The 19,152-nt window shown below is 44.3% G+C and overlaps 1 protein-coding gene across 2 annotated transcripts in view; it reads right to left on the reverse strand.

Annotated features, from left to right (window-relative positions):
- Positions 1–17,451, reverse strand: part of HCN1 (hyperpolarization activated cyclic nucleotide gated potassium channel 1) — a 180,189-nt gene extending 162,738 nt beyond the window's left edge. For both annotated transcript variants that reach the window (XR_008332695.1, XM_053408051.1), the window contains exon 1: positions 16,894–17,451. Coding sequence is in view for 1 of the 2 variants with exons in the window: in XM_053408051.1 (XP_053264026.1) it covers positions 16,894–17,291 (398 nt within the window). In the remaining variant the exon portion in view is untranslated. The remainder of the gene's footprint in view (positions 1–16,893) is intronic.
- Positions 17,452–19,152: the final 1,701 nt, after the last annotated feature.

Consider the following 19,152-nt stretch of genomic DNA (forward strand, 5'->3'; position numbering starts at 1 on the left):
AGGATGTGATTGCAGCTTCAAGTCAAAGCATGCCAAAATGCATTCATCCCACTTGCCAAGCAGGCAACCCCTGCGATTCCTATATCAGAGCTATCTATTCCAAGTACCACTTCAACAAAACACATCTACAGAGTCATGACATTCGAGTTCACAGTTCCAGAGAGGTGGCTGTGTTGGCTGTTGCAGCAAAATCAACCAAGAGACTTGTGGCAACTTAATGACTTGACAGATATTCTTATGGCACTGGCTTTTGTTGAACATACTTAATCAGATGCCATGATCTTGAGTTTTGGGTACGCATATAAACGGTCGGAGGTGGGAGACTGTAAACTGTGAGGTCAGAAGGAAAGCCAGAAGTACAGGTGACGTATTTTTAAATTTTATAATTAACAGTGGACATTCACTGGTGACCATGGACTTCCAGTGTTAATGAGAAGCATGGAAAAAAGCCACCATGAAGCAGCTCCCATGGCACTAAACATAAACAGTCATGGCTATGGAGGGAGAATTGAATCCTTTCCTCCCCTGCTGTGGTTTTAAGGAAAATCCCTCGCCTGAAGAGGGGGGAAATCTCCTATTGTCGAGTGCCTCCTGCATAGGTGGGTGGGAACTGGAAAGAGGCAGGATGTCCTCACTGGCAGCATCTGTTTAGAGCTTCTCCACATATGACAGAGTCACCTACTGACCTGCCAACACACTAAAAATATGGATATAGTCACTTCTACATCCCTAACAAGTGCACTGTTTCTTAATGACACCAACATCACTGTGCAATACAGAAGCTTGTTGTTGCTATTGTTGTATGAAGGCATTAGGATAGTCAGGTCCGGTTACCAGAACCTTCTCCTTCTAGTTCCCAAAGCGCTTTGCATTTCTCCTCTGGAAGTTGCCCTCTGCCATGGTGAAAATGTACATCACCTCCATCCCGTCCCAACTTCTCCACCTTCCACATATAAACCTCAGAAAATGTGGTCCTCCCTGAGGCTATTTAAGACCTGTGTGTCTTGAGGGAAGGTGGAAGGCAAGATGTCCAGGTCACTAAGCTTGTACCTTCAGCTCCTGAAAAGACCACCAGTCAGCTTGAGAAGACTCTGTTGCTCTACATTTTATATTATTTATATGTTTTAGAAATGGCAGAAAGACAGAACGAACAAATGAATAAAATGAGGAATTTTCTGCTGTTGCCTTTGGAGGTGCAATTTTTATCAAAACCACCACAGGGGAAGAAATGGTTGAACTATAATTATAGCTGGTATTTTTTAGCATAAGCAATGTATATTAACATAATGTTCTGGGCACACCTATGCAATTTTGTCTGAACCTACTCTACTCAACTAACAGAATTGTATAGATTGTATCAGGATTTCCTGAACCTTTGGGGGCCAGAGGCACATTTAGAAATCTAAGGTTGTGGGCATCACAAAATACCCATTTTTTGGGGGGGGGGCTGACAAAGTTCAGAACCATCACAACACACCCCCCCCAAAAAAAAACACACCTTCAAATCCAAATAAAATATTGCAGGAGGTACAGACAACAACCTCCCCCCAACAAAAACTTTAAAAATAAAATTGGGGTGGACAGAGAAGCTGGCAGGTGCCACAGGGGTGTCTAAATTAGAATTCATCTTCTGTTAGCATATACTTCTTGAAAACTATCTATTGGTAACCTTGGGAATGGCACAAATGACACTCAATAATTTTTGTCTTTAATTTGCTTTGCTACGTCTAGCACGAGACCTCTAGGAATTAGCACTGAACACACAATGAATTTCAAAATTGAGTTCCAGCCTCCAGGGAAAACAGGTCCAGGGAAAAGATGGCTGAAAGGCTTTAGACAATTAACAAGTCGTCTGCTGTACATTTAATTCACACACACACCCAAACACATGCACAAATGAAACTGGGTTAAGCATTTCTCTCAGAAGGTTTGGTGGTGCCAATATGTATCCTTAAACCTCTAAATGGATTGGAAAGCAAATACCTGAAGGAGCCCCTGTATCTGGGTTTTTCTCCAGGTTCCATTGCCTAGCACAGCCTTTCTCTACTGTGGGTTTTTAGATGTTCTTGCACTACAACTCCCATCATCCCTAGCTATCCCTAGAGAGATTATGGGAGTTGTAGTTCAAGAACATTGGGGGGGCAAGGTTGAGAAAGGCTGGGTCCAGGCCTCTTTGAATGGTGCTTTAAACTCCCTTCTGACCACCCCCCCCCCACTGGTCCTGCCTTGTAGGCTGGAATGTGTCCTTAATTAATCAAATTTGTCTTAATTGTTTAACCAGTTCTTCTGTTGAACTACTGCCTTACTCTGTTAAAACTGTATGTTTCTCATGGTGTGTTTGATGATGATGATGATGAACCACCCTTTATAAAAAGATCCTAAGGTGCTGTACAACATTAAGAACACATTTTATGGAACACAATAATAAAAACGTAATAAAAAGTGTAATAACAGACAGTATAATAATAAAATAATCATAGTAACAGTCCCCCACCTCTCTCCCACAGCTTTAACAGGACATAGAATTATTTAATGACTGAAGGTCTGGGTACAGAAGAATGTTTTTGCCTGGTGCCTAAAGACATTTAATGATGTCGCCAGGCACATCTCTCTGGGGAGAGCATTCCACAGTTGAGGAGCCACCACAGAAAAGGCCCATTCTTGTGTTGCCACACACACACACACACACACACACAAGCCTCTCAGGGAGTGGGGATATAGAGAAGAGCCTCAGATGACAAGCACAGGGTCTGGGTCGGTCTGTATGGGGGAAGGTGGTCCTTAAGGTATTGAATAGCTGAGCTCTGTGGGGCTTTATTTGTTGCATCCCGTCCTGCTATCCGTACGGATACAAGACTGATTACAAATACAGTCGTAACTTGGATCCAAAATGCCTTGCAAGTCGAACATTTTGGCTCCCAAACGCCGCAAACCCGGAAGTGAGTGTTCTGGTTTGTGAACGTTCTTTGGAACCTGAACGTCCAATGCGGGTTCCGCAGGTTCTGATTGGCTGCAGGAGCTTCCTGCAGCCAATCGGAAGCCGCGCCTTGGTTTCCAAACATTTTGGAAGTTGAACGGACTTCTGGGATGGATTCTGTTCAACTTCCAAGGCACAACTGCATTTTTATTAAGAACGGGAGAAGGAGGAGGTGGTGGTGGAAGAGTAAATCCAAGCTGTGAACCTGAGTTTTCAGGGGCAGTGTAACCCCATCCAGCATGGGATGGATGCCTATAACCCAGTCTGCCTTTTGACTGACCATGAGCAGCTCTGTCTTGTCTCAGTTGAGCTTCACCCTTATCCAGTCCATTACTGACACCGATTTAGCACCAAAACACCCTCTAATTTAGACAGCCTTCAACTGGAGATACTATGGGTCAAACCTGCATATGAAGCATATTTCTCTAAACAGCATGTGGGACTGCAGGGGTGGGAAGGAACTGGTTGTTTTGGTCAAATAACCCTTAGCCAGTGATTTTAAAAATAAATAAATCAAGGAGGAGCATATGTATGTTGGTGGTCTGCTAACCGTTACCTCTGAAGGGACTCATCACAAAGAGCTACAAAACTGCTTTCCAAGCCCAACCAAGTTTTAATAGTGGAGCTCCAGCAGCAAAAGGGACTAGAAAAAGCCCTGTGTGCACAAATTAGCAACAGTAGTATTTTTCACCCACTACTGAAAAGTCGGCAGAGGGGCAGGCTCAGTGGTAACGTATGCAATTGCTGCGTTGCACTTTCTGTGTCAACGCTTCAATGTGTGTCAGCAAACTAACAGAGAACTGGTGTTTGCAGTGTCAAAACACGATGCATAAGCAACACAGGACCTGTAGAAGAAGACTTTTTTGTAGTTTCAAATGAAACAGGGGTTGCTATGCCTGTTATTCACCATGGATGTGTTCAGAAATGATAACTGAACCCAGGCACAGTGGTTTTCAATCAGTCAGCTGTGGCACCCTGGGGTGCTCTGAACAATAGTCAGGTGTGCTGCGGGCAACATTGGCCTCTGTCCCTCTTTCCTTCCCTCCCTTTCTTATGTCTCTTGTGTCCCTACTTCCCAAAGATTTGCACAGCTGTTTGTTGCAGCAGCCCTGGCTACCAGCTCCCCAGGCAAATGATGCCTCTGGGGCAAGCCAGGGAGTGCTTCCCAGGCCCCAGTGGGGCAATGTGAGGAGGCACCTCTCTTTGGGGCTGGGGCTGCACCAGCTGCTGCCCAGAGGACTCCCAAGGACAGGGTAGAGGAGAAAAGGCTGAAGGAACATTCCACAAGGGACGGTGTTTGAAAAAGGGTGCCAGCCCTGCAGGCAAGGAGTGATATAACTGGGCTCCTGAGCCCCACAGGGGTGCCGCAGAAAGAACGTAGTTGGTCAAGGGAACTGTGGTCTCAAAAAAGTTGAAAACCTCTGCTCTAAAGCATCAAGGAGACCTCTGTATCACTGCCGTTGCCAGTAGTATGAAGGAGGAATTTCTTCGGCATGCTTTTCGCAGCAGTAGACCAACCCAATATAAAGTTCCCAAACTTGCTTGAAGATGGGGACACAGCTCTAATTGCGCATTTAGCCAGATTTGCAATACACATGCACACAAGCATGGACACACACACACTTTACTTTTAAATTGCATTCAGAATGCATATACTACAGAACACATATTTTTCGTAAAATATGTGTACAGAATCTGTACAATTTAAATGCAGACCTTGTTTATTATTTATTTATGAGAGTCTTTCTAAACCGCCAACTCACAAAAAAAATCATGTTGGTGTACAATAAAAACATTAAAACATAATAATCATAAAATATGGAACACATGGCCAAAGCGGAATCAAATTAATTCTCTGAAAACTCTTGGCAGCACAGAAATGTTTTCAGCGGGTTACAAAATATCAAAACCATAGGTGTCTGTCTGATTTGTAGCCAGTGATAAGTAGGAAACAGGCTACAGCTCAGTGGTAGAGCATGGGTTTTGAGTGCAGAAGGTTCAATCCTTAGTGTTTCCAGTTAAAGGTATAGGGAAGAGGACCACTCTGTCTGAGCCCCTGCTGGTCAACACAGAAAAGATTAGCTGAGGTCAGGCTTCCGCAGCCTGTTGCCCTCCAGATATTTTTGACTTCTACTCCTATCAGTCCCAACCAACTTGCTGGAAGTCCAAAACACCTGGAACACAAGAGGAAAGCAGGGCTAGATGGACAAATAATCTGCCCAAGGATAAGGCAGCTTCCTATACAGCGGTACCTCGGGTTAAGTACTTAATTCGTTCCGGAGGTCTGTTCTTAACCTGAAGCACCACTTTAGCTAATGGGCCTCCTGCTGCTGCCGCGCAATTTCTGTTCTCAACCTGAAGCAAAGTTCTTAACCTGAAGCACTATTTCTGGGTTAGTGGAGTCTGTGACCTGAAGCGTATGTAACCTGAAGCATATGTAACCTGAGGTACCACTGTATTGCTAAGTTTCAAGGCTAAAGCAACTGAGAGCTCCTTTTCAATTTCAGCTTTTGCCTGCCCATTAAATATAAAATCAATATTGATCAGATTGCTTGCTTGTTTGTTTTTTAGTTTTACAAAACAAAATCTCACATCATGACATTATACGGGCATCCTCAAAATTTGGCTTTAGTTCTCTCTCATACCTTCCTCATCTCTTTCTGAAACAAACTTGGCCTGCCCACAGATACTACAGCCATCTCTGTTTTCCTCCTCTGTCCTACCCCACAAACATACAATGCTGTCATTTCTCACCAACACCCTCCTGAGCAGATTTGGGACACTATCTATCTAGCTTTGATAAGTACCAGTCTGAGCTGCTCCCGTTCTCAGGAATCCCTTCTTCCCCCTTAAGGAGACATGCACAATCCTCATGAACAGTTATTCTCCCTCTCTTCCTGTGTTTGCCTGTCTCTGAGGTTAGGATATTGGACTTTCACTGAAATACAAAGTAAGCTCAAAGCACAAAAAGATCCATGTCTGATGGTAGATTCCTGTCATAGGCAATTTTTGGGTATGAGGAGGAGGCTGCTGTAGATAAGGCATTTCTTTTTTTATTCAGGTTGTTCTTTTTTCACCCAACTTCCAGGATATGACATTTGCTGCAAACTCTGAAAGACCCACCACAAATCTCAAAAGCAACCTCAACTGCTCATCCGTATGTTCCTGGCAAGGTCATTTACAGTATATAGATTTATCCAAGCTAGAAAGCTCAATATTCTGGAAGAATAAGGAGTTAGAGGTTTGGGGAACATGCACATGAATGTTCCCAAACGCACACATAATTTAGTTCCAAATGTGCATGTAAAAGGTAAAGGTAAAGGGACCCCTGACCATTAGGTCCAGTCGTGACTGACTCTTGGGTTGCGTCACTCATCTCGCTTTATTGCCCGAGGGAGCTGGTGTTTGTCCGCATACAGCTTCCGGGTCATGTGGCCAGCATGACTAAGCCACTTCTGGCGAACCAGAGCAGCGCATAGAAATGCCATTTACCTTCCCGCCGGAGTGGTACCTATTTATCTACTTGCACTTTGACATGCTTTTGAACTGCTAGGTAGGCAGGAGCTGGGACTGAGCAACGGGAGCTCATCCCATCGCGAGGATTCGAACGGCCGACCTTCTGATCAGCAAGTCCTAGGCTCTGTGGTTTAACCTACAGCGCCACCCGCATCCCTCAGATGTGCATATAGAGAGCCACAAATATTCCCCATCCTCCCTTAGACCTACATACAGATCAATGCCCCATTCCAGCAAATACAATCTGCATACAGAAAGAGGGTTCTGCAACTAAATCTGCTGTACTCGCTTTTCCAAGGAAACCTACTGTGTCCTTGGAGGACTAAGTCCAGAAACATGTTTCACAATCCACATTTCTGTGCATAAAAATATAAGAGCCATTCATACAGAATGTGTAATATAGGAAAGGTGCAATTCTCACATTTTACAATGTCGGGGAAAGATGGCGATCCAGCAGCACTGATACCTACCCTTTTTATGATCCGCATAGTTATTTTTATGACTAACTATTAGGTTAACCACTTAGGCTGCAGCCCTTTAGATAATTTTCCCTGCTATATTCCACTGAAATTAATGGGACTTCTGCAGGTGTAAATTGTCTGAAGGTCTCAGACTAATTTATAGCGTCATGGCCATTTTTAGTAGCGCAATATCAATCAATATAAGCTGGAAATGTTAATTGAAGGCAGACCTCACTCCTTGTTCTCTCCTTGGGGAGAAAGCGAGAAGGGCATGAGCAAGAGGGATTTTCTAAGTTAAAATTCGCTTTGCAGCGCATGCTGTTGTTGTGAGGCACAAGATAATCCCTGTCATTTCTGAAACTGAACAATAGTGCTTTTTTGCTTTCTAATTATCGCTCTACGTGCATACTAATTGATGTAGTAGGAGACCAGGAATGTATTATTATTTCAGCAAGTAACAGTAATACAGGTGTATCAACATTGCTTTTCCAAAACATTTTGACTAACTGTGAAGTCTTTGCGTATGTTGACAGCAGGACAAACCTCCTTGGAAGGTTTGGAAGGTTGGAAGGTCTTCTTTAAGGTTTTCAACCTGAGTCTGGGAAACCACCAATGAGGGATGCTGTGGCAGCCAGCATTTCCAACACTATGATTCTATTAGAAACCAACTACCATGAATGAAAAAGTATTTAAGAAGTCAAGGCCCAAATCCAGTTTACGCTCACACAAGTGCACACACTTGCCCAAAGTAATTATTTAAACTTGAGTCTTCTTTGACCAGCTAACTCCAATGTCATATCACAATGCAGTTTGGAAACCTAAATCTAAAGAACTCTTGGACAGACAGCACTTCTTTGAGCCTTGGTTAATAAGAGTTATTGCACCAGGCAGTGTCACATAAGGAATGCAACATTTTGAAATTATTAATGAGGACTGTGCGAGGACGAAGGAAAACCATTCTCACAAAGCATTTCTAAATTTTATTTATTTACTTATTTAGAAGATGCACAGACTGCTTGATCAAAGAGCTAAGCGGTGCACAAAAATAACTGTAGATAAAACACAGATACAATCCACACAGCAATTAAAAAAAGAAAATATGCATAATTAAAAACACAGATAAAATTGGTAAGACTCTTCAAACAAAAACCGGTAACTAAGGATAAGCTATTAATCAATGTGCATGAGTTTAAGCCAGAAAAGTATTCCTTTTAAGCCATAAATAAACTGATTCTTATAAGGCTGATGGTTATAAAGGAGGAACCACAGCTTAGTGGAAAAGCACATGCCTGAGTAGAATGCGTCCTTAAATTCTGTTAATGCTTCTTGCCTGCCTGGATGGAAGATGGAGGATGTGTGCAGAAAACAGCCTGCACTAGGAAGGTAAAATGCGCCCCTCAGAAGGTGCCCAAAGAGAATGTGCAGCTCAAGCTGCAAAAAGGTTGACATTCCTGGTTTAAGACATGCAAACTTGTGTGTTGAGTATTTTGCTTTTCAGTCAAGTTGAGAATGGCTGGGGAAACCCAGCCAGATGGGCAGGGTATAAATACTAAAACTACTACTACTACTACTACTGTTGTTGTTGTTGTTGTTGTTGTTGTTGTTGTTGTTATTATTATTACAGTGGTACCTCTGGTTATGTACTTTATTTGTTCCGGAGGTCCGTTCTTAACTTGAAACTGCTCTTAACCTGAAGCACCACTTTAGCTAATGGGGCCTCCTGCTGCCGCTGCGCCGCCGGAGCACAATTTCTGTTCTCATCCTGAAGGAAAGTTCTTAACCCGAGGTACTATTTCTGGGTTAACGGAGTATGTAACCTGAAGCATATGTAACCCAAGGTACCGCTGTATTATTATTATTATTATTATTATTATTATTATTATTATTATTAATTATTGTTGTTGTTGTATTAAGGTCTAGTTGCCTAAATGAATATCCTTTAAACATATGAATGGAACCCACCAATGGTCAGCTTCTGGATGCATCTGCAACTTTCTGGCGGCAACAGAAGCAAAACCAGTTTAACCACTCGTCTGAAACCAAAATACTTGCACAGGTAGAAGTAGAAATAATAATAACGAGATGTCGGTATTCATAACTTGGTAGAATCATTGTGGTTACCATCACAATGTACCAGTGAGTAGTGTCACACACAAAAATCACAGGGTTTCTACCAAGGGAGCCTTTGTGCAAGAGAAAACGGAGACACACAGCTCCAGCGGCACAACTGGATTGTGAAAAAATACGTGGAACCATTCAGAGAAAAGATCTGTCAGGCCACTTACATAACCATTTCTTAATTGGACATTAATTCCCTGTAGAATGGCACATTCTCTTTGGACTTACTTTGCAAACAAATAAATAGAATCAATTTATTCACTCTGCCATAGGGTGTGTGCACATACAGGGTGAGTCTTTTAAAAGAGGCCCTGTGGAACATGTGTACTCTGTACCCAGGGGGCCTCTTTTAAAGGACTCACCCTGTATATGTATGCATACATATACATGCACGTGGGTGTCTATTTCAGGCATCCGAAACCCACCTAAGCTCATGCTACAAACATTGTTAGGCTTTAAGGCGCCCCAGGAGACTCTTGATATTTCCTTTGAGCAGACTACCAGGGGACAAAGAAAGTGGCCTTTGATGGTGCAGCTTATATAACACCTGCAAAATCTTGTTCCATCAGAACACAAAGCAGTGACAGAGCACAGGAGCCCTGCAGCAAAATAGGCAAAGCAAAGTTGCTACAAATCAAAGCACAAGAAGAACTACAACACCAACAAGGGGAAAAAACATTATGTATACCACCTAAAAGAGTTTATGGATTAAGTGGTTTATAAATCTTTTTAAAAGTCACCAGGATGCCAAAAGAAAAACAGTAATCCAGCAGCGGCCACTACATTATTCATTGATCTTTGCACAATAAACTGCTTTGAGGGGTTTTTTTTCTTTTACAATCAAGAAGTGTATACATTTTATGAAACAACCAAACAAATATTACTACTACTACACACAGGAAATATAGGACCACAGCCTACATATAACCAAAATGCATATAATTGCAGGTGACTATTTTCTAGGTATTTTGGACTAGACAACATTTTTTTTTTCATTTCAGTACCACCAATTCCTATAAAATATGTATGTTATACATACATTTACTGTCCTGTAGCCAAGAAAGCCTGAAACATTTCCTTAGAGTACACTGTTAAATACAGTGGTACCTCGGGTGAAGTACTTAATTTGTTCCGGAGGTCCGTTCTTAACCTGAAACTGTTCTTAACCTGAAGCACCACTTTAGCTAATGAGGCCTCGTGCTGCTGCCGCTGCGCCGCCAGAGCACGATTTCTGTTCTCATCCTGAAGCAAAGCTCTTAATCCGAGGTACTATTTCTGGGTTAGCGGAGTCTGTAACCTGAAGCGTATGTAACCCGAGGTACCACTGTATATGGTCACTTTGTGCTATGTAAATTATTTTCATTTTCTCTTACTATTTTGTGCTTCCACTCTTCCCCCAATTGCTAATAATTTAGCAAGTGGAAACTTGCTGGAAATGGGGTGGGGTGGGGGCTACAGAAGGAACATTTGTTCCTCTGCTCTACTCCATTCTCACAACACTGTCTCCCTCCCCTGCAAACACTCCCCTGCTCACTTGAATTGTCACACATGAAGCCAAACACCCCACGCAGGCACACCTCCTACTGTCTCCCACAAAAAGGAACCCTCGCACATAGGTCCTGTTTTCTATGTTTCTTCCACATCCTCATCCTACTCATGGCTCCTTCTTCTTCCTCATCCCATTTGCCAGCACAGAGAGCGATAGCCAGGAGCAGACGCATTAAATACCAGTTTGCTTGCTCTGTGGTCAGGATGCTCAGCCCTAAGATGATGAGTTGATGCTTGGATTGAGCTGGTAAATGAAGTAGCATGAGCTTTCCACCAGCCCCTCGCTTAACCATCTGCTTCAGGAGCAGGATCACTTCTAACACATACAGCAGGGGATGTTATGCTGATGGAAACAAATGAAGCAGGCCTGCATGCCTGGTCACCAGCTCAACGCAAGCCTCTGCTGCTCAGGGCTCAGATGGAGGGAGTACTCAGCTGTTTCAGGCTCTGGGGAGAGCAGTGGAATATAGGAAGCTGCCTTCTACATCTAGCTAGGTATTGTCGACTCTCACTGCAACAGCTCTCCAGGATTATTTTTTTTTTTAAGGGGGGACATTCCCAGCCCTACCTGGAATCTTCTGCATGCAAAACAGTTGCTTCCCCAACCTGATTAAGAAGCCAGCTCTGGAAAGCATTGGCCATGGATTAGCACTGATGAAGGTGTTTAACATTAACCATGGTTCAGGCTGACCAATGAAGTGTTGCAAGATTTGCATCTGAGAGGGAATAAATGCATGACACATTCCAGGTCTTTCTTAAATTGTCTTGGTTTCAATGGGACTCAGTGCTTCTTATACAGTTATGTTCCACTGAGATGTGTGGCACATAGATTTGCTCCTGTAGGTGCAATTTGTTGGTCCTCACCAATTAAGAGGACCAGAACAAGATGAAATGGGTGGTTTCATTCAAGAGTTACTAACGGAGCTTCCAGGAGAAATACCCCATAATAGAGCAAATCTGTATTAACAGCAAAATGAGTTGCAAGGTTTTATGAATCAGTATTCATCAAATTTTGGGGGGGGGGACACAGAGCTAGTTATTTCAAATATTATATGAAACCAGTGAAGATGCCCAAACACCATTATGGCATCTGTAGCCTCCATCATCTGGAGGTACATGCCTGGGGATCATTGGATCTTGGCTGTTTTCACACACTAACAACACATTGTGTAGAATGCTACCTATGACATTTTATCTGTACAATCAGAACGAAATTCAGTAACCAAATAACCAAGTACTGAAAAATATGAATTTTGAGCTGTCTTACCCCATAATGGCAACTAGACATTCTCTTTTGGCAACTGTAATCCTGGTTTAGGGAGCCATTTGATGCCTAGTTCATATAGCTGAGTTTCTAACACTGTATAATGAAACCAAATGATATGATGGAAGTCTGTGGCTATGGAAGGCAACAAAAAGTCTGTGCTATATCCTCTCCTCCCAGGTAACATCTGAGGACACAAGTCATGCATCTCTCCCGTGAGGATCTGTGCAAGTCCATGTACACATTTAGCTTAGGGAAGATATGTGTGTTACCACTTCACACCCTTGCCTGGAAACATGGAAAGAGAAAGCATGAATTAGCCACACATCCTCCTTTCTGCAAGCCCAGTTAATGTCCAAAGATATGCGAAGATCACATTCTCTTCTTTGCAATATATCCTTTCTCATGTGCATGAATAATACTAGTGCCTATTAGGGGTAGGAACGTCTTTCTTAGGAAGCCACATTCCCAATTTTAAATGCACAAGTAGGCCACTTCAAGAAACCCATGGAAATTTCCACCCTTCACAGACAGACATATTGTTGCCCTCATCCAGATACAACCTTGCTCTCTCACCATTCATCTCTCAGACTCAACACTATGCATTTCCTAAGAAGCCATATTAAACCCATACACAGGTCCCTTCAACCTTCTAGCCCTGGAATGACATCCCAGCAAGATGGAGCTTCAGATGGATCAAAACCAGGTTGGCAGGAAACCTGGAAGAGGACAGACAGGGGAAGTAGATTGATCTGGAACTGATTTTATTCAGCACAGTATGTATCATCAGCACAACTCATTTCATTTCTATCAAAATTCATTTAGTTCATAAACATAGCATCCAGGTTGATTTACATTCTATAGTAAGTGTAAAAATTTAATCTGGTGATTATGCATGAAGGTAACTTTGCTAGTATGAAGACTAAGGCTATCCATCCAAACACAGTTGCTTCGTGCCCACATGAGACACAAGAACTGCCAACGGAATTACATACCGAAAGGTTCATTCACAAATACAAAAGTGGTTCTCAAAAAATGCTCCATAGTGTTGGGTCTGCAAGATGGACCCAGGTTCCTGACAGTGGTCAGTTCTGAAGTGTTAAGCAGGTTAAGCACAATGCCAAACTTCTTGTTTCACTGTGTGTTCCCATTCATTCATTTTCTTGAATAGTTCATTGTCGCCAGCCCAGAGCAGATCCCAAATAATTGCAAGGGCAGAACTATTTCATACTCCAGTTCCTTTTTGTGCACATGCAAAATACATGGTGCCACCATCAAGATATACGTGTGGTGACATAAAGTCTATACCCTGGCCTTTGACACCTGACCCACCCTATTCAATTGACTGTAAATTGTTCAAATTTAATTTAATCTTGTATTTTTATGCTGTTGGAGCTCACTTTGGGACCTTATAAGGATGGGAAGGGAAGGGAAGGGGGGAAATTCAGCAGCAACAACCACCACACAGATATGCTGGCTTGATCAGGAAAATGACAGGGTACCGATTCTATTTTCATGACAGTAAACACTGATCATTTTAGCATACACATACATAGCATTCACAACCAACAACACTACACACACACACTTTAAAAATCGCGTACCAGAATTAAAACCGTAGTTCAGCCCTAAGAATCTCTTCACATAATTGCTCACTTCCATTTTTTCAGTGAGGCTCCCAGAGGTAAGGCAGCTCATTGGAATAGTACTTGGTGGCCATTTGTCTCTGTCCACAATCACCAGGACGTACTGATTTCCTTAATTTCTTAAACATGCCAATACACTATGTATCCATTATTTCTGCAAAGCACAGGCCATAAATAAGTTTTCCCCTCAAATTTGCTTGTTTTTCTTTTTCTTTTATTATGTGTTTTGTATTCTCATTGTGTATTTTTCTGTTGTAAAGCACCCTGGGATGATGATGGTGATGATAATAATAATATGTAAGGACAGCTGAACTGACTAGCATATATTAAAATGCCAGCACTATCATAGATTAGTAGAGACAGGCACTGAATTACCACCAACTGGTAAAGCTCAAGGACTGTTTACTAGACACCACTTTCTCACATCACCTCCACAAATTCATATATATATATATATTTACCACGAGATGCTTGGTCCTATAGAGGAGCATTTTTTCACAGCATCCGTAAGCAACTCAATATTTATTACAAATACATTTTACATGAAAGGATTGCAAAGCAAACAATCCTTTAGTATGTTAAGATGCCACGGTGCTCTGAGTATACACAATGTTTGCATGGAAATTCATGACCTAAACATATGACACTTTGCAATTAGTAAACAATATGCAAAGGTTAATTGTATTAGCATCTTGTGTAAAACGATACACATTTGAATAAAGCGATATGCATTTTTTCTATTATATTGTGTGTAGCTATCCTTTTTCAGATTTAAATGGCCTTCTTGCCCATCTCACTCTACCCTTCCTGCAATCTATCTCACGCAAGGCACAACTGATTCTTTTTCATCTACCTGACAGATCTCATGAATATGAAGACTGTTCCAAGCCAACTATGAATGGTCTGTCTCAGAAGGTCAATGAAACTTAACACTGCTTTCTCCCTTATGACATCCTCTTTTACACACATGAGAAGGGAAAACTACATCTGCTACAGGATATATGGGAGCAGACATAATGTATACTCTGGAAATGACAAGGACACAGATTCCAAGGTTAAAGCTGGGATTTCCAGATGCATTATTATTCAATACCCTGGATAGCTCCCAGTTAAGGATGGTGCATAAATTCTACTAGTTAATGCTATTTCTCCCCACATGCATCCCTCCAGCACATAATAGTATAGCTCAAGGAGATACCGCGTTCTGGATGACTTTCAAGCACCAGGTAAATTAATAAGGACAAACCCCACTCTGGCCAAAAATCATTAAGCAAAATCCCAGTTGCCCTCAATCCATGTAATCCTTTTTTTTTTCAGGTTCCTGCTTTTTTATCAAGCTAATAGCACAGCCTTTCCAAAAGTATCTGGGAAGAGAGCTAAAAATGTGCAGTTGTCAGACAAAAAAGCTTTCACACGCATATCAGACTGAGCGACAATAACAAGCAGTGCAAATTTTAACTAAGAGCCTGAATCTTACATGTTCGTGTTTTTAAACTTCCCATGGATATACCATGACTCAAGACATAAAAGCTTTCATTTTAAGGGCAACACACACACACACACACACACACAGAGAGAGAGAGAGCGAGAGAGAGAGAGCGCGCGTCCTATTTCTCTCTGTCTTCTGTCTTTCTGATTTGCTCATATTCTTGTCTTTTTCTGACATACAGCACTGACAGACTGAGGCATAAAGGAACCAAAGTTTTAATAAAAGAACCTAAAGCCTTGTGAATGCATTATTCCCTGAATATAGAAGGGGTAGATGGAGATTGTGTCAGATGACCCTGCCCCCTTGACACAACTCCAGTCCACACAATGGACAGAATAGCCACAGAGAGACTTAAACATGTAGGCCCCATTCGCAAAAATCATGCATACACCATTCAGAGGCAATAAATGCAACACGTTGGGTGTGCCAAGGAGGCAGAGCCAGTTGGCAAGATTACAATCTTCTCCCCTGCCCCAACAATGTATAGAGAAGAACATCTGCACAGGACATTAGTCAAGGTCAGCCAGCACCATACAAGGATTTTTAAATGAAGCAAAGGGTGTTTATTCTCCTGGGACAGCTTGATGGGGAATAAGTCACCATGACTTTGGATATTTAAAATAGGAAGGTACGTATTTTAGATGTTTGCAGTTTCTGGGTTTGAGTGAAAACGGTATTCCTCAATTTTAGTTTATCCTGCCCCAGTTTCCACGCAGTTCTTCCAAGATAGCCAAAACGATTAGCTTTTCCTTTGCAGATCAAAAAATTATACTCCCTAAATTAGGGACTGGGGGAGAGACTCAAGCCACATTTCACATGCTTGGCTTGCCAAAGTTATATATATTTTTTTCCTGTACAAAGCTCCATTTTACTGGAATGCCAAAAAGTGCCCCATGAAACTTGCAGCATCCTGGGAGGGGAGGGCTCCCTTATATCTTCCACCTGGAAAAGGGATGTGAGAGTTGTCTTTAAGTGCAAATGGAAAATAATCTAACCTCCATCTCTGAAGGTCAGTGACATGTCACCTGGGCAAGACTGGAAGTTGGGCAGTAAGTAGCATTTGTGTTTCTTCTATATAGAAGAGAGTTCAGTGGAAACAAGTTGGGGGTGAGTTATTTCATGGTGGTCAGTACAGCCGATGGAAAGAAAGTCTAGTCTAGGAGTGAGGAACCTCCAGTCCTCCAGCCATTGTTGGACTCCAGCGCCAATCAGCCGCACCCAGGATGGCCGATAGTCGCCCAACAACTTCTGGAAGGCCACTGACTCACTGTCCTTCCAAAAACGGAGGGTTGTGGGACCCTGAGGTTCCAAGAACTTGGGGAAAGTCTAAGGTTACAATCTTGCGCACAGCACACCTGAGCGGAGTGGAACTTACTTCTGAGCAATGCTACCAATGAAACAAGAAGCCAACCTGGACTTCTATGCATATGTGTGAGCACTTTCAAAGCTCTGTGGGCAGAGCCTCTTTGATGCTCCCCATTCCAGCACTTGGCATGTTCTTTCCCTGAACGCCAAGGAAGCCTTTGCAAAGGGGGTGGGCAGAGGAAATAGGTTGGAGGGGATCAAGCTCAGGAAAATTGTCATTCTTCAGAACTCTGAGCTTTTGTTGAGGTGGGTTGAGAGGAGGAGATAGGAACATTTCTTTCTTCCAGAGGGTTCAACTTCGGCTACCCACTTCAGGGACTGGCATCAAAACTGGGCACCAGAGCATCATAGACACTCAAAATGCCCAAGCAGCACAAGCAGATCTTTGGGGAGCCAGAGCTGACACATGCCCCGGTTTATGCGCGCGCGCGCGCACCGTGACCAACAGAAAAATCGATTCCCCGACCCACCCCAGAAAATAACCCCAGACGACCCCGCTCGCCCCTCACCTGAAATCGCTGTAGGGGTGGATGATCCAGAAGCCTGCAGTTTTAACCCTTTCCTGCTCCTTCTCCACCGCCTTCTGGCTGCCGAACATGCGGAGGGAGAATTTGTTGACCCCGGGCTGCAGCATGGAGGTGAACTGGCGCTGCATGAAGCCGTATTGGCGCCCGGCGGCGTCGGCATCGTCGAAGCCCACCGCCGGCTCCTCTCCGCCGCCGCCGCCGCTTCCGCCGTCCACTTTGAAGCACACCGAGTTGCCATGGTCCTTGAGGCTGCCGCCGCCGCCGGCTCCCGGGCTGCCCAGCGCCTTGTCCGCCGCCGCCTTGCCCTGGAAGCAGGCGTTGGCGCTGGGGCTGCCGTCGTCGCGGCTGCCGGGCGACGAGCCGGGCTTGCTGCCCTCCATGCCTCTGCCCAGCGAGCGGCCGGGAGGCGGAGGAAGGGAGGTGGCGCGGGAGAGCGAGCGAGGGAGGCAGCGCCGGCCAGGCGAGCCGGCTCCGTCTTGCAGCGGCGGCGGCTGCTGCGACTGCTGCCCGCCCTTCAGCGGCTCCTCAGCCCCTTCTGGCGCGCCTCGCGTGGCAAGGGGACCGACGGGAGAGGGGAGGAGGGCCGAGCCAGAGGCAGCCGGCAGGCGGGCGGCAGGCTCCCTTCGAGCGCCCTCTGCCGACCGCAGCGGCGCGCCTGGGCCCGCTTCCCTTCGCTTGACATTGAGCGACCCGGACGAGCCCGGGAGGAGGGAAGGAGGGAGGGAGGATGGAGCGCGCCGTTAGGCAGCTGGCCTGAGCCGGCGTTTCCTCCTCACATCGCCGCTACCCAAAGAAAGGGACCGGGGCTCCCAAGCTGGCTTCGCTTGCACAGATTTGCCTTCCACGATCGCTCCTCGGTCCTGGTGCCTTTAGCACGAAGGACGGCTTCCGAGGTTGCGCAGGCATGGAGATGCTACCCAGCTGGGGGTTTCGCCTCGCAGACGGGGCGTCCGCCCGGTGCCGTTTGTAGCAACCGCGCGCCCTCCCCCCGGAACGAGCTGTTCATTGAGCATTTCACTCCCCCGGTTTGTCCGCAGCGAGGGACGTTAGACGACGTTGACGCGCTGATGAGCATTCGCCTGCTTGGGATGAGGTTAGATGAGGTCGCATCAAGCATCGCGCGCACACAGCCAGTTCCCAGCAAGCGTTCCTGTCCCCTATCGCAAAAAGCCGGATCTTTCCGGGGAAGTGGGGTTCATTTATGAGTTCATTTATAACAAGTGCTTAAGTATCGCCCCTCTCATAAAATAGCAGGGTGGCGTTTCGCAACATGAACGCTCACATGCACACAAAACACATTCAGTGCAGGACATAGGAACAAACTCCCAGTCCGTTCTGCTGTTTCATGTACATGCATAGAGAAGCTTCAGTGGCCCACATCTTCCAAGCACATGAGGCACATTCAACTAGCCATCACTGCAGCATCTCACAGTGGCCTCTTGTTGTGTGAATGAGCCATCACAGATATCTGGAGAGGTGTCACCCAAAAGATGAAGAAGACTTCTACTCTGTTTCTCTGAAGGCAGAATGGTAGAAATTGCAAGCAAGTGGAATCCAGCTGAGCATTAGGAGAAGAATCCTAATAGTAGGGTCTGTTTGACAGTAGAACAGTTTGCAAACTTGTGACCCACCAAGGTAAACACAGCCCATCAGCTATGTTTTGTCAGCTGCCAGATGTTTGGCAAAATGCTGCCTCTGTGTCTATAATCCAAGTCAAGCAGAAAAGGCAGGCAGCTAGGGTGAGCCTCCTACCCAGACGTTAATACCTGCTGGATGAAGAGATCCTGTGGTTTGTGCCATGTTTTGCTTGTTTGAAATGAATGGGCCAGTTTTGCTAAACTAATTCTTTGTGCCTCTGGCATAAGGTGGAAAGAAAAATGAGGGATACTTCATCAGACCAATTACTCATCCAAGCCTGTCCACACCTAGATGCCCCAGGAGTTTTTAGCTCTACAGTATTAATAAAAAGCCACCTACTCTTGGCTTGCTTTAGGGCTCTAGTTTTGGCAAACAATCATGGAAGTCTGTTTTTTAGATGTCTGTGGATATATTTTTTAAAAATCCTGTCTCACTACGGGATTTGGAGTGGTTGACCTTCTGTTCCTTTTGTGTGTCTTGGAAGAACAATGCACAGCCAGTGTGACTGTTGATGCCTCTTCATGATGTCTTTGCTTCACAGCGTTTGATTTTCACATCATCTGGCAGCCTTTCAGGTGCACATAAAGCTTCCTATCAAGATCC

This window comes from Podarcis raffonei, chromosome 11 (assembly GCF_027172205.1).
Source record: "Podarcis raffonei isolate rPodRaf1 chromosome 11, rPodRaf1.pri, whole genome shotgun sequence".
NCBI classification, from domain to species: domain Eukaryota; kingdom Metazoa; phylum Chordata; class Lepidosauria; order Squamata; family Lacertidae; genus Podarcis; species Podarcis raffonei.